The sequence below is a fragment of the Gambusia affinis genome, linkage group LG08 (genome assembly GCF_019740435.1).
Source record: "Gambusia affinis linkage group LG08, SWU_Gaff_1.0, whole genome shotgun sequence".
Taxonomy (NCBI): Eukaryota; Metazoa; Chordata; class Actinopteri; order Cyprinodontiformes; family Poeciliidae; genus Gambusia; species Gambusia affinis.
This window is the reverse complement of record NC_057875.1, coordinates 7,837,683-7,865,374: the sequence shown is the minus strand read 5'-3', so window position 1 is coordinate 7,865,374 and position 27,692 is coordinate 7,837,683. Positions and strand designations below refer to the sequence as shown.

Sequence of the window (27,692 nt, the reverse complement as noted above, 5' to 3'; positions counted from 1 at the left end):
AATAAATAAATAACAATTGGTTGTTGATATTCGCCCCAAAACACAGGGAAGAAAATCCAGTGAATGATATAAAAAAGTTCTTTAACTTTCTCTTTTTCCTCCTCATTTTATGACAGATAAAAAATTTAATGCGGCAGAAATATGAATGAGTTTCAGTAACTTTAACTTAAAAACGAGAGGTGAGTGTTTCGCCTTTAAGAGTTAAGAAACTTGAAACCTTGTTTGCGCAACAATCAGTGCAGCTCATAGCCGCCAAAGTGTCTAGACTAGCACATGATGGTAGTCAGCCAATGGCTCCACCGCTCTCCTCGGGGGCCCCGTGTGCGTGTGTGTGTGTGTGTGCGTGTGTGTTTGAGTGAGGAAGACGGGGGGAGAAAAAGAAAAAGAGCGAGAAACGGAGAAAGAAAAGGATCCAGGCTGCAGTTTGGTTTAGATCTGAGCAGAGACGCAGGAGAGCTGTTCAACCGCGGATCGAGCCTCTTCGCGTATAGTTTGAACTCTCGTGGATGTTTTCTTTCTAATTATTATTATTTTTGTTTTGTTGGGATTTAACGAAAAACATCTCAAGGATTGTGGACTTCTGGTGCATGGTTCCTGGGATTTTAATCGCACCGAAGTGGGCTACCTCACTCTGTACCGGTGTAGAAAGTCGATCCGAGGCTGTTAAAAGTGTTTCGGGCTGTGACTTTATACCGTCTCTGGTTGAAGGGTACAAGCTTGGATTATGTTGCTGATCGTGCTATGATGATTTATTCGTTCCTATCAAACACATAAACAGTCCATTCCTCAGCGATTTGCCGCAGTTTTTGGGTTATTTACTGTGAAATCCGCTGAATGCATGCATTTTAAACGGAATGCAGCAGTGCATTTGTTGCATGGTTTTCTTACTCTAGATGCAACAAAATAGCCGTCAGTCTAATGTTGCGGTTTTGCCACTTATGCTCTCCAGTTGGCTGTGCATGCGACTGCACGGCATTTCAGTGTCATTGATGTTTTGCAAAAACAGAAGTAGTATATCCGTTCAAGAATAAAGCCTCCCCTTCTAAATATTCAAGTTGTCGTATGTTCAGGACGAAACGCTCAGGTCTTGTGCGGCGACTCTGGAGAAGCCGTTTGATCCCAGATAAAGAAGGGGAGTATGGAAATGGCAGAAATAGTGAGGGCTGTAGGGACGATCTTTTTGGCAACAACCCAGAGAAAATTCCCAAAACGGAGTTCAGACCGATGACCCTCAGCGGGTCGTTTTTCGGGGACATAGGGAGCGTGTGCGCCGTGGAGAGCGGCGGCGGAGACGGCGGAGGTTTCGGCGGCTTGGGGGTCACGTCGGACCAAGATGCAGGCGCGGTGTGCGTCCCGGAGCAAGGGAGCCCCCGCTCCGTGCAGGACAGCGAGTGCAGGACGGTGACATGCTGCTTGTTTAAAGAGCGGGACCACACCGAGGCGGCTCAGGGCACCAGGGATCCGGGGTCGTGCCACTTCATGCTGAGGAGCCTCGGACCGGGAGACGGGGGCAGCTCTCCCGAGGCACAGGAGGCGATGCCACGCACTGTGTTGGAGCAGGAGCTGAAGACGGCAACGTACTCCTTGCTGAAACGACTAAAGGAAAAGGCGCTTGATACCTTGCTGGAGGCGGTGGAGTCCAGGGGAGGGGTGCCCAGCGACTGTGTTATGATTTCGAGGACAGAGTTAATCCTGGGTGGACATGTGGCATCCCCGCAGCTGCTTGTGTGCAAAGTGTACCGGTGGGCTGACCTGCAGCACACGGCCCAGCTCAAACCGCTCTGTGAGTGCAAGAGCTTTGGGGCCCAGGACAGTCCAAGCCTATGCTGCAACCCCTATCACTACAGCCGGCTCTGTGGGCCAGGTAAGGACACCTTTCCTCCAACCTGCTTGTCTGAAGCTGCTCTTTTCTTTCACTGGTCGTTGTTACCTCTTCTCAGTAAACACAAACTAACACCCAGGTGAACCAGAACCGAGCCAATGCATAACCTAAACAAGCGAATCTCTAAAGAAACAAATATTCTCACATAGTACACTCTAAAATGAGCTACGGGTCAGTTAGCTCTTTGTCAGGTCATAAACCTATATCACAGCTAAACATACCATTTTGTACCTTTGTACCTAAACACTTACAATTTCATGTCCATGTGCATCATTGCAAATTAGTTTATTTTTTTTACTGAACTAGAGGACTGATTCTCACTAAATTCCCAGCTATGGGATTATTTAATTGAGTTGTACATTAATCTCTAGAAACAACATTACATTCTATCACCATTTTTTTTGGCTCTAATCTTTTTTCATTTCTATAGATTCTTAGAAAATGTGACAAACAGCTTGTGAACATTCATTCTTAATACCGCTACAGTTTTAGTCACTTTTAGTCACTTGACTTTTTTGTATGAACTGGTAGTTGATATTGTTTTGTACTAATCACATGACATTCTAGAGAACTTTGCTTCTTATGTTAAAATTTCACCCCTTCCTGTCTAGTCCAATCCAGATTTATATTTGAAGCACTATTCAAAAGTACAAACGCTATTATTTACTTATGTTTACTTTGTTTCTGATCTTCCATTTGGGAATCAGAACTATACAATTTTATAAATTATTACGCTATGACCCTTAATTGAATCAAATTAATTATCAGTGACTTGGAGATGCCATTTACTGGAGTTACAAAAACACATTTTGTGACAACTGTTGTCAAATTAGGCATCCAGCATCTGCTTGGAGGGTCTGAATTGATGCATGGTCAGTGTGAAACATCGTGCTGTTGACATAAATATTTTGTACTAGACTGAGTACAAAATGACCAGTGCTGCAAGGTACAAAATGACAAAGGTCTGTAATGACCAGCACCCCTCAAAATGGGACATTTGTTGATCAGTAGGGCTCTAATGAGATCCCATGCCACAAGATCTCCTAAAAATGTTACATTGTATTCTGTCCTGTCCCACACTGTCCAGTTAGTTTCTCAGTATGAGTTTATCTGTTTAAGTTATTACATTGAGCCCTGGATATAAGGGCAAGTGTATTATGCTAGACACCCTCAATTTATGTTATTGACTTTTAATTTGAGCTAAGAAAGATCCTTAACTTTGCCAGCTGAGTTGACAAAGTCATCTAAAAATGACTTTTCTGTCTGGGATTAAGGAAGCTTTCATTACCTTCAAATTGTTAATAAGCTAGAATTTTGGGCACCTGGAAAAAAAAGCAAACAGTGGCAGATATACAGTCAAAACTTGAAACTCTGTAAAAATGCTACAACTGAGTCTAGTACCTCTAATCAAAGAGCTCTGTCAGTTTTCTTATGGAATCCAGATATGTTTTATAACTTAAAACCCTGAGTACTTAATAAAATCTTTGATTCTTAGTCTCTGGAAAACTTTGTTAAAGTCTTGTCCTGTTCTTATGGCAGCAATATTGTACTTTGTCTTGCCTTTTTTAGTTGAATTTATCATTACACAACTAAGTTCAGCAGTGCTTAAATAACACTATCAGAATTTCTAACTCAGTGTTATGCACTAGCAGAACAACTGCTGGGTGTTTTTTATGGTTTCTCTTAAACCTGGACCCTTCTTCCCAACTTCACCATGTTTTCAAAATGCTGACAGTGGTGGAAAATGTTTGATGTTAGGCAATTACAGGAAGTGATCTCCCAAATCAAATTCTGCTTGAGACCTCATTGAACTCTGAACTAGCTCTGAGGTGAACACTGACCAGCAAAGCATGTGTCAGCACAGTATGGTACGCTATTTTATGGTACAATGTATTCATGAGAGAATTACCGCCACCAGTTAACTCTCAGCGAGCAGGTAGAGTTAAACCCAAGCGTCTAATGTTGCATCATATCAGTGCATCGGAAACGCAACGTACTGCTATGCTTGCTTGTTGCAGGCAGTGATGTTTACACACAACACAGTCCATCCCACAATCAATGAACTGTGTTGTGTGATGCCAGTAGCTCCGGCGTAACCATTGTCCTGTGGTCCTACCACTGTTGAGGGCCCAGGAGTGGGGTGGTATTGGTTGGTTGTATGGGCCACTTTTATATCGGAAACAGACAAAACAGCATACTGAATCACACCAACCCATGTAATATTATTCAATGGAAAAAAGGCATAAGGGAAATTGAAATGTCACAACATAACTGTGAGGAGATTAGTCAATTTATTGCCTTCAGTATCTTCTCAGCTTTATCAAATTTTTCTATCAGCCATTTGTTTGGCCTACTTTGATACTCAGAGAAAAATGCAGAGATTCTTGTTTTTGATTAAATGGATTTTAATTACCAAAATTATCCACCCTTGCCACATGAGCAATTTAAAACTGTCTTTTAACAAGAAGTTGCAGTTTATAACTCTCATTTGAGACAATTTGGCTGTGCTAAAGAAAAATTTAGTATCTCTGACCTATTAGAGACTTAGATGCCAATATGTGATTATTCTCCATACCAGAGAACAATGCATCTATGGATTTTATTGAATATTTTGATCATTTTACTTTTGTGCTGTCATTAAAATACTTTTGATGAATAACTTAAAAATTGACAGTAACTCACTGCAACAGTGTTTAGACAGGATTTAATTGCTTTATATTATGAAAAGCAACAAATATCAATGGAGATGCACAAAATTAAAATACAAAAAACATCCAGTGAGTGGAAATGGATAGTTTCCCCTTAATTAGCTCTAAATAGTGATTGCATGCTGAAAAGTCAGAATGTTTCTTTTCTCTGAAACACACAGCAAAACTAAGGTCTCCTATCATTTTCATCTTGTAAACACATCAAGAAACAGCAAGTACTTTGATGCATTTCTTTAAGCTGTGTAAAATCTGTGTAAGTATAAAGATATGTTCTTTAATGTGTAACCTGTAATCCTTTATTTCCTATTGCACTTAAGCTTCTAACTCTATCAAATTACAAAGAGCACATTTTTTCCTGTTTCATGTTGTATTCTTTTGAAAAAATATCAGAGTTGTACTCTTCCGGGCAAACCTAGGAGAAAACTGCAAATCAGGGAAGTCAGTTTTATATTTATATTAATGTCAACTGTTAGATGTATTTATTATTAATTTGCGGTTGATGCAAAAATAAAAAATGTGCAAAATAGTATCCCATATTGCTATATTTCTCTTGGCAGAATAACACAAGTATAACAAGATGATAGTACTTTTTTTTCAGAGCCTGTAATTAGCTGAGTAACATATAAACCATTTATAGATTGCCAACTGAACTTTTAAACAGGACTACCTTCATATGAATAGGCACTTCTTTAAGCCTGCTGACCAACAGTGCACAGCAACAGGTGTAGGAGGAGCAGCATTGCATTATTGCGTGATTCATACAGTTGGTTAAAACACATTCCCTGGTTGCTCATTATCATGACTTTAAACTATAGGAATGGAATGATAGAACATTTTAGACAGTGTATCTTAATACCAGTAAAAATGTCCATGTATATAAGCCTGAATATGTCAGAGGCTTCAGTGTATCTGTTTTAAGATAAATTTCTGAAAGCCTGCCTCATGTGTGTTGGTGTTTAGCCTCACCCACAAATTTGGACCTGCTGCCCAACAGGTCACTTTCAGTTAGTGTGTGTGTGCGGGTGTGTGTGTGTGTGTGTGTGTGTTGTGAGCTCTCCACGGCAGATCCTCTCTGACCTATATTAAACAGATTAAGTTTTGGCAGGAGCAAGAGTGTGATTTGGAAAACCTTAAACGCTGGGCCACTCAACCCCAGTGACCTGATGACAAGGCCTGGTATCGTGTGTAGAGATGTGAGTGTCAGTATTTCTGTCTCCTCGCTGGCACATGGGGCGGATTTTCCATAACATCTACGTTTATTAGAGCCAGCTGGTTATGACAAGCACTTTTAATGTCACAAAGCCAACAATATCACAATCTGTATTGAAGCAAAGTTGAAAAACTGATGTAGCTTTTGTTTGCTTGCATATACTGTTTATTGTAATCAAGGTATGGTAACTTAAATGTCGGCTGATAAACTATAATTAAAACATTATTTTTGGGGAACATTTTACTCTTCTGGAAGTGTAGATTCGAAATCATGCCATGTGAGCTTCCTTCCCAGTAAAACATCCAAGATGAATTGGAAGCAGAGTGAGAGAGGCACGTACCCCATATTGGGACTAAAGCTCTTAGTAGACATAGCTCACATGCGCTCATGCATGGCCCAATAGAACTGGTATTTCTTTCACGCTATTCAAGAAGAGCTGCTTTGAATCCAGACTCTAATCGCTTCTTTTGACATTGTTTGTAAAAAGGGGGAAGATAGAAATAGAGTGGTACCAAATGTCGTTTAGTTAGAGGAGTAATTTTTGATTGAGTAATAGTTTAATCATAAGTGAAACTCTGAAACATGTCTAAAATAGTTTGAATTGCAGTCCTGGAACACACTAGTTCTTAAAGTGTTTAGATAACCTGTAGGTAGAGATATTATTTAACTCCAAGTGGACAGAAAGTTTTTCCCTTTTAATTCGCCAGGCATTATACTTTTGGAATGAGATCAGTTTCAAGTTGCACTTTAAAAGTCCTTTTTGTCCTGAGGAGGTCCCCTCATGCTATTTAGGTGAAGGAGTGGTGATAATATACAGTTTGCATACTGCTGGCGCCAGACTGACTAGCTGTGTATCTGAGTGACTGAGTTCAGATCCTGGCAATTACTGCCGCCACTCTTAAAGGACCCGCTGCTATTATGCTTTCCTCCTTCCCATTTTCCCTGTAGGCGAGGTCACAGCATGCTCACAAAGTTTTCTTTCCTTTGTGCTCTGCCTCTTGTGCAAGCTTCTCTCCATTTCTTTGCTTTTTATTAGATACAAGCGGGCTCTTTGGGCGGAGTGGCATTAAAAAGCAGAGTTTTGGTCATGTTTAATAAACTTCTAACTTCAGGTTATGGCCAGACAGTGGTCTGTATCAATTAAATAATACATGATTAAACAACAGCAACAAAAGTTTTCTGTTGAGTTTATTAGCATTTTAACTAGCTTGTGAAATAAAAGATTGGTTTTCATAATGTGCAGATGTAGCCTGCGCTGAATTTGATATGTTGTCTTGTATTAAAGCCCTTGTTGTGGCTTGAATTCAATTCTGCAACTGTGGCCTTTTTTTTCTTTGCTCCTTTGAAAGCTAAACAGAACTAATTTAATACTATTTGGTAATTACTTACATATAGCTAATTCTAGATATTTTATTTACCATTTTCATCAAAGCTTTTATTTTTCCAGAAACAATGTTATAGTACATGGTCTATTTTGTTCCCAGAAAAAGTTCTATCTTACTCTAAAAGTATATATAACAAAAAGATCACTCTTAGATTATTAACATCATGGTTTTGTGTTGCAGAGTCACCTCCTCCACCATATTCGAGGCTTTCCCCGAATGAAGAGCACAAGCCACTGGGTAAGAAACAAAATACTCGAATGAACATTTTAGCCATTGAATTTTTCAGAGCTTTCTGTAATACTTGAAGTAGTTATATTTGATTTTTCTCGTAATATAGTCAGATCATGTACAAACAGGCTCAGCTTTATTGGGCGACGCTGTGTGCACAAACAAGGAATTTAGCTTTTGTTCAAGCACTCACGCCATACAGACATTAATTATAAATATATAAAACTTGCAGGAAATAAAAGAAAGGGTAAAGGACAAGGTATGTATGTCCATGCGTCTGTGCAAAATCATAAATTAAAAATGTTAAGATTGCTCGGCATTCATTTCAAATTATCAAATCAAATTTTATTTGTATAGCACATTTCAGCAGCAAGGCATTTCAAAGTGCTTGACATCAAATAAAACACAAAAACACAATGCAACATAGAATCAACAATAAAAACACAACATCAAGCCAGATTCCGTCAATAAATTTGCAATTGATTACGTTTCAAATACAACTCTAAACAAGTGGGTTTTTAGTTGAGATTTAAAGGAAGTCAGTGTTTCAGCTGTTTTACAGTTTTCTGGAAGTTTGTTCCAGATTTTTGGTGCATAGATGCTAAATGCCGCTTCTCCTCGTTTGGTTCTGGTTCTGGGGGTGCAGAGCAGACCAAAACCAGAAGACCTGAGAGGTCTGGAAGGTTGATACAATAACGGCAAATCTTTAATGTATTGTGGTGCTAAACCATTCAGTGATTTATAAACTAGCACCAGTATTTTAAAATCTATTCTTTGAGATACAGGTAACCAGTGGAGGGACTTTAAGACTGGTGTTATGTGCTCTATCTTCCTGGTTTTAGTGAGAACGCTAGCATTTAGTATTTTTACATATTGGATATTATGTATTGATTTAATTATATTAGTTAAAGCAATATCATTTTAAAATTGGCTTTTAAAAAGTTAGCTTACACTACTCGTCAGACAACAACTGCGACTAGAAATAGAGGTGAAGGTGAACAAGCCCATTACACAGTCATTTAGTTTAGTGGGTAAGCTGCAAAGCAGATTGTTACCTAACAATCATAATATTCCAGTAGCAGTTGTACACTCTCTTATCTGACCTGTCACTCTGCCAAAATGTATTTTTGCTCAAGTATGCAAAATTCTGTTACACTAACCGTTTAAAAGTTAGTGAAGGCTTCTTCAAAACTAATTTGGCTGAGTGCTATTAGTCAGCTTAACAAGAAGTCTTTTTTTTCCAATTCTTCAAAGTAAGAGTCTTAAACATGGGCACAGAGTGCTATGCTTAAACAATCACCTTCTCATCATGAGCTCATAATAGCATAAAGAGCAACTAGTTAGTGTTTGCATCAAGACAGCCATCGCCATAAAGAAAAAGGTTGTGGTGTGTTCATATTGTTAGAGTCATTACACTGCTCTTGCTAACAGCATCAGTTGATGTAAATTTTTTGACTAGGAGTGGATCTGCATGGATTTTGAAGGGAATAAAAACTTGTTTCAGGGAGAATAAAATGACAATGGCAGGTACACAAATTAGACTTTTTTGTGTGATTGAAAGGAAGAAAAAGGAATCAGGGAAACCAGATCACTAGATCAAACTCAGTGTGGGTTTGAAAAAATTAAATACTGAAATAGTACCAGGATTTTTATGGAACATTGCACCTAAATTGGTACTTTTTAGACCACTGTTTCAACAGCATGTCCCTTGTAAGAGGGAATAACCAATAACCATACACCAAAGAACACAAACAGCCTAACTTGGGGACCCTGTTGTGGTGTTCTTTGTTGCTGCATGATCTGATAAACATATACAGCCATCATAAAAAAAAGATGTGACAAAGACACAGATATATCTTTACATCCGTAAAGTTATGTTTACTTTCCGTAAAGATAACGATTCCAGGAATATTACAAAATTAATTAAAATCAGGATTCTGTCCGGTTACATCTTATTGGAGAAAACCTCAGTCCTGGACTCAAATCACAGTGAGAGCCTTTGATGGGACTGTTTAGTAGGTCAAATATAGTTTATCTAATTCTTGACTTATCTTGTTATCCTAGGTTTTTTTTTTTATTAATCTTTGAGAAAAAGCTACAAAAAAATCAAGTCATCCAGATATGTAGGGATAGATTTAATGTGAGTGACTTTCATTTATTGCCCTGTCTTATTAATCATTTTGTTTGCAACTTTACATATTGTTTGATGGAAATGTGGAGCCTGATCACTTAGGAGAGCTGCAAATCTCATTCCAGTTCAAGTCACAAGCAGAATTTGAGAGAATATTAACACTAAATCCTGGCCAATGAATATACTAAGTTGTTGACGGTATGATGAAATCATGTGGAGCTTTTGGACAAACACCACATGCTGTGAAATTTGCACATGTTGAAATGATTTTTACAGAGTACTGACGAGCTGCTACCTCAGTACACTTTCTTGTTTCTATCTTGCAGATCTCTCAGACTCCACTTTGTCGTACACTGAAAGCGAGGCAGCCAGCTCACCAAACATCACCCCAGGCGAGTTTTCAGGTGGGTCTGTTTTTACAACTTTCATTGATCTCCAAACTGGGACTCCCAAAAAATGTTTTGTCCTTAAGGTCGTCATTAATGATTACATGGAGGCTGTCAACATAGAACAGCCAATACTGAAACTATGAATACTGAAGTAGCCTGTCAAACGACGACATCTTTTGAGAACTTTGAACATTGGAGAGAGGACATTTATTTATTCCAATTTTATGTGATAATAATCAAGGGAAAGGAAAAATTAATACACGGCTTTCAAACTTTTCTACAAATTCAAAAGTGTTTTATGCAACTGTATCCATCTCCCTGATCCCATACTTTGTAGAACATCACTGCAATAAAAGCTGCAAGTACTTCAGGGTATGTTTTTAGAAGCTTTAAACATATACAGATGGAAGTCTTTCCTAGTGTTCTTTACTTAATAGTTCTAGCGTCAGAATGGATGGAAAACTTCTATAAACATCCATTTTCAAGTCTTGCCATGAGTTCTCAATCAGTTTTAGGTCTGGAATTTGCCTGGGCCATTTCAACACATGAATAATGGTGTGATATAAACCACTATGTTATAGTCCTAGCAGTATGCTTACAGTTATTTACCTTCTGATACGTAAATCTTTACCTTTCATTCCACTTTTTTGCCGTCTCTAACAGGTTTTCCCTTCTGAATAGAAGTATATTTAGCACTATTCATCTCCACATCAACTTTAACATTAGTTTCTGTCCCTTGCTGAGGACAAGCATTCCCACTGCATGCTACTGTCACTGCCATGTTACAAAATGGGGATGTTGTTCTTAGGATGCGTTTTTTGTTTTTGTCTTTTCTGACCAGAGCAGCTTCATCCTTTCAAATTTAACTGTGTCGCCTGCATGACTCATGGCAAGCTGAAAATGTGACTTCTGATGTTTTTCTTTCTACAATAGCTTCTCACTAGCCTCTGTTTCAGAAATCTCACATTTATAGTGTACAACATCGAGAGATTCTCCCATCTGAACTGTGAATTTCTGCAGCTTCTTCAGAATGCTCCTCTAAGGAATGTTCTCCTTGCTTGGCCTGTTGACATGGTTTTGTAGGTTTGCCATACTCTTTTTATTTTTTATGTTACTAATTAAAAAGATATGCTTAAAGGATGGAATATTGTTTTTGAACATTAAACTAACAACTTCACTCCTCACTTGTTGACTGTGTTTCTAGGATTTTGTGATGCTGTTTGCCCTCTAATTGTCTCTAACTAACCTCTTAGATTATACTATGATTAAAGGTAGATTCTTAATCAGAGAACTGGCGAATTGTAAGGGCATCTGGTTGCACTGGATTATATTAAGAGGTACCAGAGTAAAGGTCAATGCGTGCAGTTACACACCACACTTTTTATGCATCACTCTCCTTCTCCTTCACAATTAAACTTGGTCTATCACACACCAGTCTGAGTAGGATAAATTGAAGCTTATGGTCGTAACATGGCAAAAAAAAGAGTAAAAAAGTAAAAGTATTTTTGCCATGTTAAATGCACTGTATGGTTTCAAATTTGTATTTGAAGTGTTTAATGGTAAGACAGAGTATATAAAAGTGAATGTAGGTTCTTATCATTTGATCGTTTTTATTATATTTTTATTATACTACCTAGTAGGTACTGGCAGTTGTGTTGTTTGACAGACTGTGTTGTTGGTGGTCAGTGTGCTGCTTATGCTTCATTTTCTGGTTAAATTGCAAATTCAATCCTAATTTATTTGTAAATCAGAGTTTTAGCTCAGTAATAAATTAATGTTTGAGGAACACTTTGATCACAGAGGTTGAGCTTTGGGTTTTAGTCTTCCTTCTTACCTGCAAAATAAAAGATTACTATTAAAGTTCAAGTTTCCTGAAGTTTTTATGTGCGTTGGAGAAGTTTAATTTTTGAGTTGTACTTTATCACATTAAGGGCCATTTAAAGAGAAAGGTTTCATTGTTAGCAGTGGAGGAGTTCAAAGGGGCGTGTGCGCTGGCTCCAGTGCTGGCCTTCCTTCTTCTGTTTTTCTTACAGAAATATTTGAGTGGGATCAAACCGTAATAAGATCCAAGATTGCGCTGAAACAGACACACACACTTAGTTTTCCATATGCATGTGGGCAGACCCACTTCCATGCATAGCTCTGTGTAACCTGACTGAGTGGGCTGAGAGGAGGGGGTTGGAAATGGAGTTCCCTCTGTGAATGTGACCACACCAAAGGAGAGGGTTGGAAATCCTCCTGTCCTCCTGATTTGAAATGAAACACTCCCTTCTCCTGGTACAGTAAGCATGCCTTTCATTCGCCCATTCATGAAAGGGTCACATCCAACATCCACAGGATCAAACGAACACTCAGTAAGAGCCCCGGGTCTGGAGCCAGCGAGGACCAGTGTTTTCTGTTAAAGGCTCTGCCGCGGTTCAGGGGCCCGGACTCTGAGACGTTGACATGGTTACCTTGCAGAGATGTATTAAGTCAGCAGAACACCCTCCTCCTTCGCAGCACGCACAGGCTGTCACCACCTCAGCATGGCCCGGCGACACTCCCTGAGTCAACAAATGAGGGGCTTGTCAGAGCGCGCACCACAATTCCTCAGAGGCTCTGGTGAGGGAGGATCAAGACATGCAGGGCTTTGGTTTCTTCCAGCTATATTGCTGTTTGCACAGGCCAGTTTAGATCACACTGCATCGGTATACTCACCTCTATGGGCTGAAGAAAGTGAATTGCCACTTTGATGTTGCACGTGATGTTCTTTTGTTTATAATATTAGCATTTGAATTAGATGTAAAGCCGTTTTTCAAAACGGCATCTACTGCATTTACTCAAAGTCATGGGATCAAAATGTGTCCACATAAGGCACAGACCATTTTTCTTGCAAAAATATTAATAATCCTTAAATCTTTTCCATTTTGCCAAACTATATCCCTTTAATGAATTAAATTTTTACACAAATTAAAGGCTTTTATTTTTCAAGTTAAAACCTTAAGAGTGTGTTCATTTGTTTTTAGGCTTCATAGTCAATTCCAAATGTTCCTGCAATTACAGCTGTAGTTACTTTGCTGTACAACTCACCCAGCTTTGCACATCTCTAGACTGGAATGTTTGCCCATTGATCCTTAAAAACTAGTTCAATTTCAGTCACCTTTAAGCCACAGTTTGTGGATGAATTAGTTTTCAAGTCTTTCTATAGATTTTGAAGAGAATTTAGGTCTGGACTTTGAGGAGAATACCAAAATAGCATGATTCATATTTCACATTTCATTGTGGGCATGAATTGTTCGGGGTTATATGTAATATTAGTTTTCCTGCATATATTAGATTTTTTAGGTAGGCCATCCCAACAAAACTGGATGAGTTGTGGTTGTTATGTGACGAAACGTTAAAAGGGATTAAGTGTTATGAATGACTTAGTGAAGGCACTGTTTCTTTGTTGCTCTTTTTTTTTTTTTTTACGGTATTCTGTATTGAACATCAAAGCTAACTACAGCATGTGGAGTGTTTGGGATCCACACTCCAACTGTCATGCAGAAACAAGTAAATCTCTTGAAACCTCAGTCTTGGGGCATTAGTAAGGTGAAGTGTTGTCAGATAATTAACTTCAGTTTGCAGCCCAGGGCTACAGAAATGTCTACAGAATGAGCATTCTTCTGCATCACACAATGGCAAAGAAACAGATCGGTTCTGGTTTGGTGTTCTAGATAAGCTTACTCTACCACTTTTCAGAGTATATTCAGTGGAATTTGAATAGCAATTCTCTCAACTCACTGCCATGTTGTGAAATGCCATAGTTATTAATTCCATGGTTCTCTGTGAGCATGTAACAGCCTTTTTATAATATTTCTTCCGCCACGATTTATAGGCATTTTGACTATTTCCAGTTCTCAAAAATGGATGTATTACTATATTAGCACCATCAGGCCGTCTGATTAGTGGATCATGTTCTCAGCTCTGTACCCTGGCTATAATACACCCCAGTGTATGAGAGAATGTGGTTTTCCTGGTCCTGCTCTCCTGCTCTGCCTGCACAAAGCTGGGGCTTCGTTTTGTTGGCATCAAAATTAAGCCTTTTGAAGCACGTCTCATTGCTTCCTGTATGACTGTCCGAGGGGAGGTTTACACACACACTGACGTTTTGTCCTGTCGCATTGTCTCTGACATCGGGAGCTCATTAGGTTTGTCACTACTCCTCACCAGCTGTTCCAGTGAAAATAGGAAGGCTAGGTACAATGTTTCTGTCTCTTGCAAAGGTGTTGATATACTTCAAACTTCTCTGCCTTTTGCATCAAATCGCATTCCTAACCTTCAGTTTATTTTATTAGCATTTCATCCAGTACATCGACAAAAAATTGATGTGAAGTGAAAGGAAAAAGTTTATATATATATATATATATATATATATGTATAAGCTATGAGTCTTTTTCCTTTCATATATATATGAAAGGAAATATATGTTTTAGAAATTTGAAAAGTGTATAGTGCATTTGTATTCACAAAAGGGTATATGCTTCACAAAACTTCTCTCCTGCTCGCAGATTCAAGATTTTTGGTGCATGTATATACCAGATGCACATAGAAACTGAAATTTGAGGCCATCCATCTTTGCCAAATAGCTCATACTTGCTTAGATAGGATGAATAACATTTTTGAACGTCAGCTTTCACTGATCCTTTATTTTTGTCTCGACTTTGACTGGGTCATTCTAACATGGCTATGCTTTGATGTTATTCACACTGTTGTAGTTCTAGCTGAATATTTGAGGTTATTTGGAGTGCATAGTAGTCCTGTCTACATATGCTCCTACATTGTGAATTTTTGTTGTATTCTTTGTATTATTGGATGATGTATTTTTCAGTTCTTTGCCAGATGTTTAAAATGTTTTATAATCCAACCTGATCACTACTTTATCCCTGTCCTGTCTGTCTGGTGTTACGACTACAACAACACGTTTATCATTTGGATTTAATCCCGCCTGCCCGATCAGAGTCCAGCTGGTGGTTGAAACGCTCCCCTGAATACTACTCACCACAAAATAACAAAAAAATTAGGAATGACTAAAGACTTTTTGCACAGCATTGTCTGTAGACATTGATCAAGTATTGACGCTGTGTTGTCAGCAAGCCTATTCCATCAACTTTGCAATGTACATTCACCAAAGAACATAGTCTACCTTCTGCCTTCCCTGTCCTTTGATCTACTGGAAGTTATAGCGGAGAAGCTGAAAGATTTAAAGTTTCTCGATGAGGATAATAAACTGTCGGAATTACCTTAGGCAAGAGCATAAGCAGATGGAAGAGAACCTATCACAAGAATCGTATATCAACATTATTCTAGTTGCAAAAGTGTCACTGACTCTCTGAGCATTCTTTCTGCAGAAGCCCCTCTGTCAAGTCCACTCAGGTATTGACTAATTCCTCCATGCAGAGCATTTCAGTTGTTGGCTAGATTAGACAGACCTCAGCTGAGTTATGGAGCAAATTGCACTTAAAATTTGTAGTGTGCGTCACACAGTGAGACTGAATAGGCATTTGCAGTCCTTTTGTTTATAAATCTGCAAGTCTATTTATCTTCCTCTGTGTCTTCATACGAATCCACATTCATACATTTTCACGCCAGAGCTAAACAAATTAAGCTATGCAATCAATACTAATCACACTTGCTTGTCTGTGTCAGGAAGAGACTATCACTCCCCATCAAATCATTCCCTCTGTCTGTGTCAGAGATGGGTGGAAATATGGCGAATAATTAGGCAGTCCAGTCAAGCCTTGTGATGCTTCTCTTGATTAATGCAGTTTAGACTTGGCCCATTCTTGCAGATCAGACTGTGAAAGCTGCTGAGGTGTGTCTGTGTTATTTGATTTATAATAGAATGAGTCTGAAAAATCTCCTTTCTGAACCCCTTCCTTGGACTACGGACCCCTGAGTGATATAGCACGAACCCGTCTTCCCCCTCAAACCTGGCACATGGCCTCAGGTTTCTACCGCAGCCCGAGCCTTCCCAGCGCCTGGCCGCCCACACTCCCTCAGGAGTCAGAATGCTGCAGGATACGGGATGTGGAAATAATGTGACTCGAGTGCTTCCACTCGGCCTCTTGAAATCAGGTTTTGCGGATTGTTTATTTGAGGGGAAGGAGGCCTCAGACAAACATCCTGTTTTAAAAAGCTGCCTGGGTTTTGTAGCAGTGTAAGGCGGTGAATTGCCTCTTTGACAGTGGGGGGAGAGTGAGGAATGTTAAAGAGAAGGCCAGTATCTCAGGGGACATCAAGGGGTTCTCCTCACCCGTTTGTCATGTCCAGTTTGCGGCGTCTGTTTTAAACTGTGGGTGGAGGGTTATAACTATACATCCTGAAGGGTCTTGAGCTGTGTTCGCTCTGTGGCGGTGCAGGGCTTGTACCCACAGTCCTCGTCTCAAGTATCCGTTCCTGTCCTGCGAGGCTAGCTTCCGTTTCCCCTTACGTAACGTGCACACACAGAAAAAAGAGCCATTGATAAAAGTGATAAGGCCATTTTTCATTTTCCCTTTCTCAGCATTGTTTTACTGTATTGTGTCAGATATCTGGCCTGTTTGTTTCTGGCTTTTGCTGGAACAGTGAGGATCCTCCATAGAGTTGCTCTGACCCACTGTTCTAGCATAATATGCTTTTTCAACTATTGTTGTCATGGATCATTAAAATAATGTTTGAAAAAATGTTCAGTTTTGCAGACTTCAATAAGTTATTAAAGGTAACTTATAAGACATAAGTCTCTGACAGGGGTGTAGGACGATAAAGAGGAATTTCATACCTATTGATTGTGTTTTTCTTCATGTGTGGCCTGTCATTCTGTAGAAATGTAACTTTAAAATAAACATTTTTATCATCATCTTTATCTGACTCAGACCTGGGGGAAGCGAGTTTAGTTGTCACTCTGTTTATAGTTTTTTAACACTAATTTGTTTTGAGAGGTGACTCGCAGTCAGAACTGCCAACACAGGTTCTCAATGTGGTGAGGTAACGTGACCTCTCCATGCAGAGTGAAAGCTGGGCTAATCTAAACCAGTCCTCAGAGCGAGCTTTGACTCCACTTGCATGTCAACAGAAGTATATTTCTGGGCTGTAAAGAAACAGCGTTTATCTGTTTCTGCTTGTGGAGATTTGTGGTGCCAGCGCTAGTGTGTGTTTAGCTTAACATCTCACAGGCTAACCGATAGAGAAATCATCACATATGACTGAAAATTGCAAATTTTCTGAGCTCAGTTAGGATTGTGTAGAGATTTTAGAACAGACTATTCGAAGCAAAAAGTGTGAATAGACAACATAAGGTGTGCTACCATTCTTCCACAGCAAATAAAGAAAGTCAGCTAATGTTGTGCTCTGAGAGGGCTCCTGCTGCCATCTTCACTCCCCTCACACCACAGAGCAGCACCCGCCTGCCTCCACCAAAAGGGCCATTCATTCAGCTCAGGGCACAGGGTTACAGCAACAAATAAAGAGCGTGCAGTGCCATTAAATATGTATGGAATGTCCAACTGTTAGTTTAGCATTTTCGTGTGCCTCCCCTCAAAGCGAGCAAGGGAACAATACTCCATTTGAGCAGGACTGTGCCAATGTGTTAGCCTTGCTATGTGAAGGTGGTTCCAGTAGTGGATGCAGTTTTTATTTTCTGACCATTTCACCCACAATTATAAATCCAGACACTGGCCTTGGTTGGCTATGATTTAGACCTGTGGCTTGATTGCAGGCAAAAATAGATTCAAGATTTTTTCCCTTCCTCCCCAGAGGAGCATTGACTGTTGTGCCTAAGTCTATGGCTGTCAGTATTTTTAAAACGAAGCATAGCCAGGGCATTCTTTGAGCCTGCTGAATGCTGTGTGTGGATTAACTGTTGAATCCAGTGTCATTCTACATCTCTTGCCAAGGCTCTTGCAGCTGGAGGATAGTGATAGTGGGTGACTGAAGGAACCCAGCATTGTGAAAGCATGGCAAAGTTTTGTAGATGTTAACTTCAAAATTAGGTGTAATTTTTTTATTATTTTTTTTAACGGTTTTTAAATTATAAAATTATAGCCACAATAAACCGGAACAATTTTATGTCATACAGTATGGTTAAAACCCTGTTAATGTGGTTCCAGATAAAATGCTTATTTTTCTGAAACTGGGGTTCCCAAAGTTAGGGTTGACAATGACCAAATATGAGCTCTTGGGATACTGTTCAGAAATTTAACCTAAATAATAAAAAATGATAATAGTAATATTAAAGATGACATTTATGCTGTGAATGTTAGCAGATATAACTAAATACCACCTACTAAAAGATAATAGCTTTAGATTAGTAGGCAATATGAGTTTATTTTACTACAGTTTCTTTTCTGTTTTAAATAATAGTAATAGCAAAATGTTAATTTTGTTACAAATACTGTGATACAGAGAAATATTGTGTTTTCTTCAGGTTATTGTTCTATCATACTCTTATACTAGCTTGTTTCTAATAGGAACTGTCTTCAGTTCAGTCTCTTGTCCTGAAATTTGGAAAAATGTGTCAGACATAATCTGGTCTTTTGGTGTGAGATACAGTTCCCTTCAAACTTGCTAGAAATACTTTTTAAACGATCAAGATGGCAAAACAATCTGTGTTCTGGAATTATGTTTTCACAAGCGGTTGTCATTACAGAATGAAAGCATGCATATTCTTTAGCTCACAATGATTGGGTTCCTCTGGGAAAACTATATCTACGTCTTCCATGTGTGCTTTGCTTATCTTTTATTTGTGTACATTTCTAAAGTCTTGCTGGCCTGACTTTATGCAGTCAGATTGTCGCGTTTCAGGGTACGGCTTAGATTAGAGTTCTCGTGAAAGCTCTCCCCCACTCTTGTCTGCGACTGCCAACACATAATTTACTTAATGAAATCCTGCCATTCCCTGTAAGTTCTGTATTTTTTTTCAGATGTTGACAGGGAAGGACTTTATGAATAATTGGAAATGTTCGCTCCTGCATTTTTAATGAATGTCTCTCTTGTTGTGAGCGCTCTGACTTGGGGGAAACAGTTGTCTTTGTTTGGGGAGCTAATGTTTGGATGCCCGTGGTGAAGTAGTGTGGGTTTCAGTCGAGCAAGTGTTGTGATTGAAACAGAAACTCTGGTGCCACATTATCCTGACAGAACACATTCTTCTCACAGACTTGATCCACTGGGCCAATCAATAGAAAGCCATTGTTTGAACAGTAGCTCTGTCCATCATAGCCACCTTCACTTCCCAGTTCAGTGGTAACAAAACACGTACCTTTCTCCTTAAATTAGTCAGACTAATATTATAAATTTCAATGTTATGGTCCATTTAGATCCAAACCTCTCAGGCTTATATAACAACATTGGTCAAAATCCTGATTTGGATCTGGACCCTAAACCCAATTCACACCTTATATTAAGAGAACACTTAGCTGAGGCTCAACAAATTACTGCATTGAAGAGATCTGATGGTAATGTAGCATTCTTCTATAAAACCCACTTAATAATAAAAACAATGTTTGTCAATGGCGTATCAAAGCAGCAGAAGAAAGTTTTTACACATGGTGAGCTGGAACCACGAAGAAAAGAAGGCAAATTAGCAACAAGTCATATTCAAGGAAGGAGGAAGCTTGATTATGTTAGCCAAAGTCTTGGCAAACATCTCCCTGTGCAAAAATCCTCAGTCACTGTAAACTAAAAAGTATTAATAATTCTTTTTTTTTTAATTCAGAAAATTAAAGAGTTGTCATTTCTATGTCCCATGACATATGCAACTTACCTAAGGCTGATTGTAATATTTTTACAGTAGGTTATTGAATATTATAACTGCTTCTGACTGTCTGCAGCCACTGCCAATTGTTGTTACCCTGTACAAGACCCTAAGTTGTTTTTTTAGCAATAGAGAAAAAAGTTTCTCAAGTCAAGACTCGTTTTTTAAAAAACCTTTAATCAGTGTACAATACATTAGTTCAGGAATAACTATTCAGCTTCTATTTAGATCAATATTCATGCTTATCTCAAACTAAGATAGTTATAATAGTTATAATGGCAAACAAAAGAAGTTCTTTATGTTCATTCACAAACAGAATAAAACTGTGGCACAATATTTTATATTTTAGATTAGAGATGATGTAAATGTAATACAATTTTTTAAACTGTAGTTCTGTAGTCATTTAATTTAATGCAGCATAAGAATCTGTGACTGACACAAACTCCAGTGTCACCAGGCTTTGTCGAGCCATATTTTCCCTCAGTGCTTGCACTGTAACAACACTGAGCTTGAAGACTATGCCATCAAGTAGCTTGTTTGTTTTAAGTGCTTCTGACACTCCCTGATTAAATGGCTCCCTGGGCAGTCAGCCATGTTGCTGTATTGACCATAATAAAAACTGTTATTTTTTGTAGGGCTCACAACATTTTTAGTGTCTTATTGCAATGTAAGCTTCGTTTATTTATCTTTGTTGTTTGTGGAGATAATGATTGGCACATATTTTTTATGACAGAAAAATTTATTAAGTTGATCAAGTTAACATTTTCTATAAAGTTAGAGTGCTCATTACACTTTTGTGTCAAAGACAACCTATCAGCTGCAAGCTATCAGCAAATTAAATTAAAGTAATTTGCTCATCACCAGTTGTTTTAAACATCTCACCTTATCAGAGGAAAGAATGCTTTGTCTTTGAGTTTCAGTCTGTTGTTGTATTGATGACTCAGTATGAGACTGACACATTTAAAACTTGATTACAAAAAGTTGTAAAAAATGAGAAACAAACCCTCCTTGGTGCCCACGAGACCTTAACCCGAGTAGGACATGAAGAGGTGCAGCAAGGGAGAGGTTCAGGAATGTGCTGGGTCTCCCCTATGCAAATCCTCCAGCCCACTTGGCTCAAACCTCCTTCACACACCAGCAAACAAACACGTTCACCCCTACACACAAAAACACACGCAGAAAGAAAGGTTGCACGAGGAGGTGAAAGAGCGCAGCCACCCAGCAGGCTGTTCCCTGACTGTTTTGCTTTTGATGCTCTGTCAGACTCCACGACTTGTAAGGCTGCCTGTAGATTTGACATATTCACAAACAACCCCCTGCAGTTTTCACAGAACTTTTACATGCCCTGGAAACGTCTCCCAAGCCTCTCTGGGATAACTTCACTTGTATATACAGGAGAGTTCCCTCTCAACCTCAGCGACTCCGCTATATTACCTTCCTTGGCTTCCTGTGCTTTTTACACCCTCTGTTGTTTATTGATTTAATTTATGGATTCTGTTAGTTATCTGCTATCTGGGGCACAGCACTTTTCCTCTCTCATGGGGTCATCCTCAAAACAGAAACAGAGGAAGTGGATGACAATGTAAAGCATTCCCATTGTGACCAGGAAGGTTTGGTGACTGGATTCTGTTTCTTGGGTTCCCACATTGTTTTCTCCCGGCATGTATCTCTGTTGCTGTATCTTTTGCTCTCCTTTCTCTCTCGGCAGAGAAAGACCTGACCTCAGGGAGAAAAATCCATAGACATGTAACAGCAGCTCTAGTTAGCATGACTGTCTGATAAAGCCGATTTTGATGGCAGTGATAGCCTAGACGCCAGCCTAAATGTGGCCTGCTCAGTAAAGCCTGTACTCGCCATCATCCACAAAATTAAAGCCATACCATACACTGCGGCAAGAGGCTTGGAGTCACTTGCTTTTATTTCACATTGTTGTTTATAGATTGAGGGTAAAAAAATTACACACAGGCATGCTTATTTTGTCAAAATAGAAAGATCAGAATGTTGAGACTGATTTCTTATCTGTAGGCTTGGTAAAGCTTGACCTGCTGATCTCATTGCTCTTTTAAAACTAGACTATGTGGTAAAAGAACATTACTGACAATCGCCTCTATGCTGTAAGCAGCCATCATTGTTAAGATATTAGTTATACATCCTTTTCACTTGAGTATAGCAAGTGTTGTAAGAGAATGTGTTTGTGAATTAATGATAAAACTTGTTAACTTGAGTGAATACATGGGTTGATTTATTGACTGATTGACTGAGAATGAAGATCGTTGTCTCTGAAATTTCAAAAGGCAGTCAACATATCCAAATCCAGTTGAATTTGAGAGCACAAGTAAGCAGATCACCTTAATTGTAGTCTGCTTCCCCTTCCAGTTTTTTATGAAAAGGACTTTTGGATCTTTGTCTCTTAACGACTGTTACAGCTGTAAAGAGTGTTGTTTGTAGGACAGCTGGTTAGCAAGAAGGTGTGGTGCTTTCACTGATTGGAAAAGGATTTTATTTCTGCAGTTTTTTGACCAGCCAATTGTTGTTCAGGTGAAACTATGACTGCTTACAGTCACAGCTGTTGGTTTCCTGACCTCCTCTCTGAGCCTCTAATCAGGTTGCTGGAACAAAACTGAAGTTATTATTTTTGGACCTAAAGAGGAACGATCTAGAGTCAGTGCACATCTTCAGTTATTACATCTAAAAACCAGTGATCAGGCCCGAAACCTGGGAGTAGTGATGGACTCTGACCTGAACATTCAGAGCCACATAAAGACAGTTACAAAGTCGGCCTTCTATCACCTGAAGAACATTTCCAGGATTAAAGGACTAATGTCTCAGCCAGATCTAGAGAAACTCATCCATGCGTTCATCTTCAGTCGCATTGATTATTGCAACAGCATCTTCACAGGTCTGTCCAACAAATCAATCAAATAGCTGCAGCTGATCCAGAACGCTGCTGCTCGCGTTCTCACTAAAACCAGGAAGATAGAACACATAACACCAGTTTTAAAGTCCCTCCACTGGCTACCTGTAGCTCAAAGAATAGACTTTAAAATACTGTTGCTAGTTTATAAATCACTGAATGGTTTAGCACCACAATACATTAAAGATCTACTGCTGTTGTATCGACCTTCTAGACCTCTCAGGTCTTCTGGTTCTGGTCTGCTCTGCATCCCCAGAACCAGAACCAAATGAGGAGAAGCAGCATTCGCATCTATGCACCACAAATCTGGAATAAACTTCCAGAAAACTGCAAAACAGCTGAAACACTGACTTCCTTTAAATCTCAACTAAAAACCCACTTGTTTAGAGTTGTATTTGAAACGTAATCAATTGCAAATTTATTGACGGAATCTGACTTAATGTTCTGTTTTGATTGTTGATTCTGTGTTGCATTGTGTTTTGGTGTTTGATTTGATGTAAAGCACTTTGAAATTCCTTGCTGCTGAAATGTGCTATACAAATAAAATTTGATTTGATTTGATTTGATTTGGAAGAGTCTTTTAGCTCAAGGAGGATCTAATCCCTGGCACAACATCAGACACTGATGCACTCCTCCCCTCAATGTAAAGAGCCTTGCATTCATTTTATGTTTTTCCCCCGTTTCACTCCTATTAAAAGTTTCTGAGGAATCAGTGCTTTTCTTATACCCACTCTTTTTACGGAGAGATAAAATCTAACAGAGGGTTGGGGGGTGGCCCCAGACCCTGATGGGAAAATGTTAGCACGGAGGGGAAGCTGTTGTTTGTCTGCCTGTCCCTGACACTCGGCCTCCCATTCATCTCACTCCAAGGCTCCCAATCCATGTTTACCCTAGGGCAGCTCTTCTCTGATTCTCCCTCTGTACTCACACATCTCCTCTTGCTTTTCATGCTTTCTTTAAAAGCATTACTGGATGATCATCAAGGATTGCCATTGAAACTCTCAGGCACTCATTTTTGTGTACTTAGCAGTAATTATCCAAACTCACCATTGAGTGCAAAGCAGCCGGGATGTTTTTTTTACGTGGTATTTCCAGTTGAAGAAGCTCCATTTATTTCCATTTGACAGGTTTGACAAGCAGGCTAGTAAATGACTTACCCAATTACATATACTGTGTAACTTCTTTGCAATGTCAGAGTATGTAGAAATGATATCAAAAAGTGTTGTTTGATGCATTTTAACCGTGGCACATTTTGAATGCCAATTAGATATTTTGATATCATTACAATATTTACCACCACAACTGTCCTCACATTATTTTGTTTTGTTCAAACAGCCCTATATAATGCTGTGAAATGGTTATGAAAGCTTCAAAACGCATTTATAATTTGCTTTAGACATTTTAGCAATTCTTTTAAGTGAGCTTCAACAAATGTTCTTCAAATTTTCTCAGGGTCTTTCAGCTTCTTGAAACAGATAATGCTCCAAACATATAGGTACAACACTGCTACCTGCTTAAACCATAATGTTTTTACTAATTAAAGAAAATTTTATGGACTAAACACTTTTTTTCCATCTATTTTGTCAATATAGACCTATAAGGCGTTAGTCTTCATAAACTCCAACTCCAATTGTTCAGATTGTTACCTCAGGCTGTACAAGGTAGGAAATGAAACATCCACGCCACAGTGGAGCCCAACAACCCTGAGACTGACACTAAGAGGAGAGGCTTTTGAGAATAAAATAACAATAATAACATGCGCTACAATTCTAATGGGTAAACTGAGCTGTTAAAAGGTGGCAGGGTTAAATGGATGCAGAGCGCCAGTAATTGCTCCCAGCCGTCATCGCTCCGCCCAGAGCAGACCCTCTTAAAAAGCAAGACGTGGAGTCTGAGAGAGTTGGGTGTCCATGTTGTGGTCAGGGAGAGGGAGGAGGACACGCCCTGACTTCGCCGCCTCGTGTCTGAACTTTGAGTTTTGCTCCCGGCTTCGCTTGGATCTGTGTCTGAGTCACTTTATGGTCCACCGCTACTAATCAGGGCTTCATACCCACTGAAATCTGTTTGTGAAAAATAGCTGAAAATGTGCAGTGTCCAAACATTGAAATTTAAAAGTGCAGGGGAAGATGTCTGTTTGTAAAAGCGATATGTTAGATTCAATATGATGAAATAAAAAGTCCTTGCATTCGGGAATGAGTGAAAACATTAAGTTTTGATTATTAAGATCCACAAAATAAAAAATAAAAAAACTTACATATATCAAAGATACATTGTTGCATGACTGATGTAAAACCATTTTAAAGAAGAAAAGCGTTGGCTGATGGAGTGCTAACATAAAATACATTTCCCCCTCTCGTTCTGCTTTCTGCTCCTCTCTTGCTTTCTTACTAATTCTGAAAACTAAATACAATTGTCAAAACTCTCTGAGACATTAGCCATTTACAGCTTTCACTTTATCTGTGCTACCTTGATGCGTGTTTGATTTGAGACAATAGAGGGCCATGAATGAGTCGGGGTTGAGTTCTTTGTGTGGCCGGGCCAGGCTGCAGTTAAAGCCGAGCTCAAGAGTGGAGGAGCTGGAGTGTGGAATTCACTAATGGCACATGCATGTTGGGGCCCCTGAAGAGAGGGGTCATTTCAGCCATCAGTGTGTGCGCAAACACACAGAGAGCCTGTCTACAGCTTCCCCCTACCACTCCGCTCCACCCGCTGCACGTCCACGCTCACTCCGTCACTCTCTTCCTCCCCCCAAACCGCTTCACAATAGAGCGCCTCAAACCAGCAGGCGTTTTTGTCTCTGCAAGTCTGGTCAACGTTTTTGCTAATCTTTGAATAAACTTTACTAGTGTGGGTCACTCAGCAGAAAGCTTTAGTTGGGTAGGAGGTGAGCGAGGCATTCTGGTGCTGTGTGGATCCACAATGCTCCACCTTAAAGGCGTTTGTTAATGGGGTGGGCGGTCATTAAGCCCTGAGAGCAGAAGGGCTGAAAGGAATGGGGCCACAGGCCCAGGCTTTAAATCCTCTGTGCCAATAGACTCTCTGAAGCAAAATAATGGCATCACTCTGTGTGTGAGTTAATGGGAGCTGATAGCATGAAGGCTGGGGGGTCAGCGGGTCACAGGCTTGTGCTAAGTTGTCAGGGAGCTGAATGCCGTCCCTGGGCCGCAGTAGGGGAAAGAGCCCGGTTAAGGGGGAGGGGGACCCCCTGCCTTGCCTACTCCCATCACCCTCCCACCCCACTCACACACACACTCCTGTGGAATGTGAGGAAGACAAGTGAAGAGGAGAAATGGGGTTCCTTTACTTTTTAGCAGAGGAGGGAGAAGGAACGGATGTGAGATCATGGAATTCTCTCTGAGTTTCATTCCTATTTCTTCCTTGTCCACTAGCCTCTCTCCCTCCGCTCATACCACAGATTTTATGAGCTATATAAATGTTGAGCAGCAACGAGCAGAGTGGACTGAAACGGTCTCTGGGAGCAGTCATCAGCGTGTGTGTGTGTCTATGGTAAAGATCGAAGTCTACCTTGGGAGCAGTAACTCACTGTGGAGTGCTGAGGGCTGTCACTGAAAAGAATTCACTGACTGCAGCCATGAAACTGAATTAAGAAGCTGATTTACTGGGCTGAGATGTTTAGGAGCGAGATGCCAGCTTTGTTCCACTGGAACAATGAAACACACTATGAAGTAAGCGTTGCCTTTAAATAAACTTTTCAAAAAGTTTTAACGTAGCTGGACTGTGCTAAACCCCTGTTTCATTCAAGTAAATATGATCTGCTTTAAAATTGCATGAGCAGAGAGCATTGAGCAGCTCTGCTAGGTGGTCAGTGATTAATTATTACAGTGCCCTCTTGAGACTGAGTGAGGAAGTGCATATTCTTAACTGAACTGACCTCACTACACCCTGAGGGTATGTATAGTAGCGTGTGAGTGTGATATGATATTTATGCCAGGGTTATATTTCAATAGGGTGCCTCCTTCAGTTGTTTTAATAGTGTGTCCATCTGCTGTGAACAATAAAAAAGAGATAGTTAACCTCTTAGATCTCAACCATTCCTTTCTAATAGCTCTGTTTACTTTTGTTTATGTTTTGTTTAATGACTGTTTCTCTGTCGCTTCCAGATGCCAGCATGTCGCCAGATGCCCCGAAGCAAAGCCACTGGTGTAACGTGGCATACTGGGAGCACCGCACGCGCGTGGGCCGCCTCTACACAGTATACGAGCAGTCCGTCAGTATCTTCTATGACCTACCTCAGGGAACAGGCTTTTGCCTGGGCCAACTCAACCTGGATCACCGCAGCAGCACCGTTCTACGCACGCGGGGTAAAATTGGCTACGGTATCCTCCTCAGCAAAGAGCCCGATGGCGTTTGGGCATACAATCGAAGCGAGCATCCCATATTTGTCAACTCGCCTACGCTAGACATGCCCAACAGCAGGACTCTGGTTGTGCGAAAAGTGATGCCAGGATACTCCATCAAAGTGTTTGACTATGAGCGCTCGTGCCTCCTGAGGCACTCCCAAGACTCAGACTTCCTGGATGGACCCTATGACCCCAACAGTGTGCGCATCAGCTTTGCTAAAGGCTGGGGCCCCTGTTACTCAAGACAGTTCATCACTTCCTGCCCTTGCTGGCTGGAGATTCTTCTCAACAACCATAGATAACACAAACGGACCCTACAAACTATCCCAAATATCATCTACCTAAATTTAATATAAAGTTTTATATATTATATGAAATATATATTATACATGTAAATACAAAGTCATTTTTACAATGTCATTATTTATGTATGTGCAATGTGTATATGGACAAGAGGAAAAACAGAAAATGCACTTTGGCAAGTTATATATACATATATATACATATATATATATGTATATATATATATATATATATATATATATATATATATATATATATATATATATATATATATATATATATATATATATATATATATATATATATAACTTGAGAATTTATACAGCAAAATTAGGATGAGCCTGGATTTGGTGTATAGTTTTCATATACTATTAATATCCAGACAAAAAGCTAACACCATTCACACATTGATAATAAAGTATTCGCATATTGA

The 27,692-nt window shown here is 39.6% G+C and overlaps 1 protein-coding gene across 2 annotated transcripts; it reads left to right on the top strand.

The window, feature by feature from the left end:
- Nucleotides 1–387: 387 nt before the first annotated feature.
- smad6b (SMAD family member 6b) lies at nucleotides 388–27,692 on the top strand. Of its 2 annotated transcripts, none has more exons than XM_044124462.1 (4): nucleotides 388–1,864; nucleotides 7,366–7,422; nucleotides 9,871–9,936; nucleotides 26,717–27,471. In XM_044124462.1, the coding sequence occupies exons 1-4, from the start codon at nucleotides 1,063–1,065 to the stop codon at nucleotides 27,256–27,258; spliced, it is 1,467 nt and encodes a 488-aa protein (XP_043980397.1). In that variant the 5' UTR covers nucleotides 388–1,062; the 3' UTR covers nucleotides 27,259–27,471. The 2 variants fall into 2 exon arrangements, with proteins under 2 accessions (XP_043980397.1, XP_043980398.1); XM_044124463.1 differs by having other exon boundaries at nucleotides 390–1,864; nucleotides 9,871–9,948; nucleotides 26,717–27,692.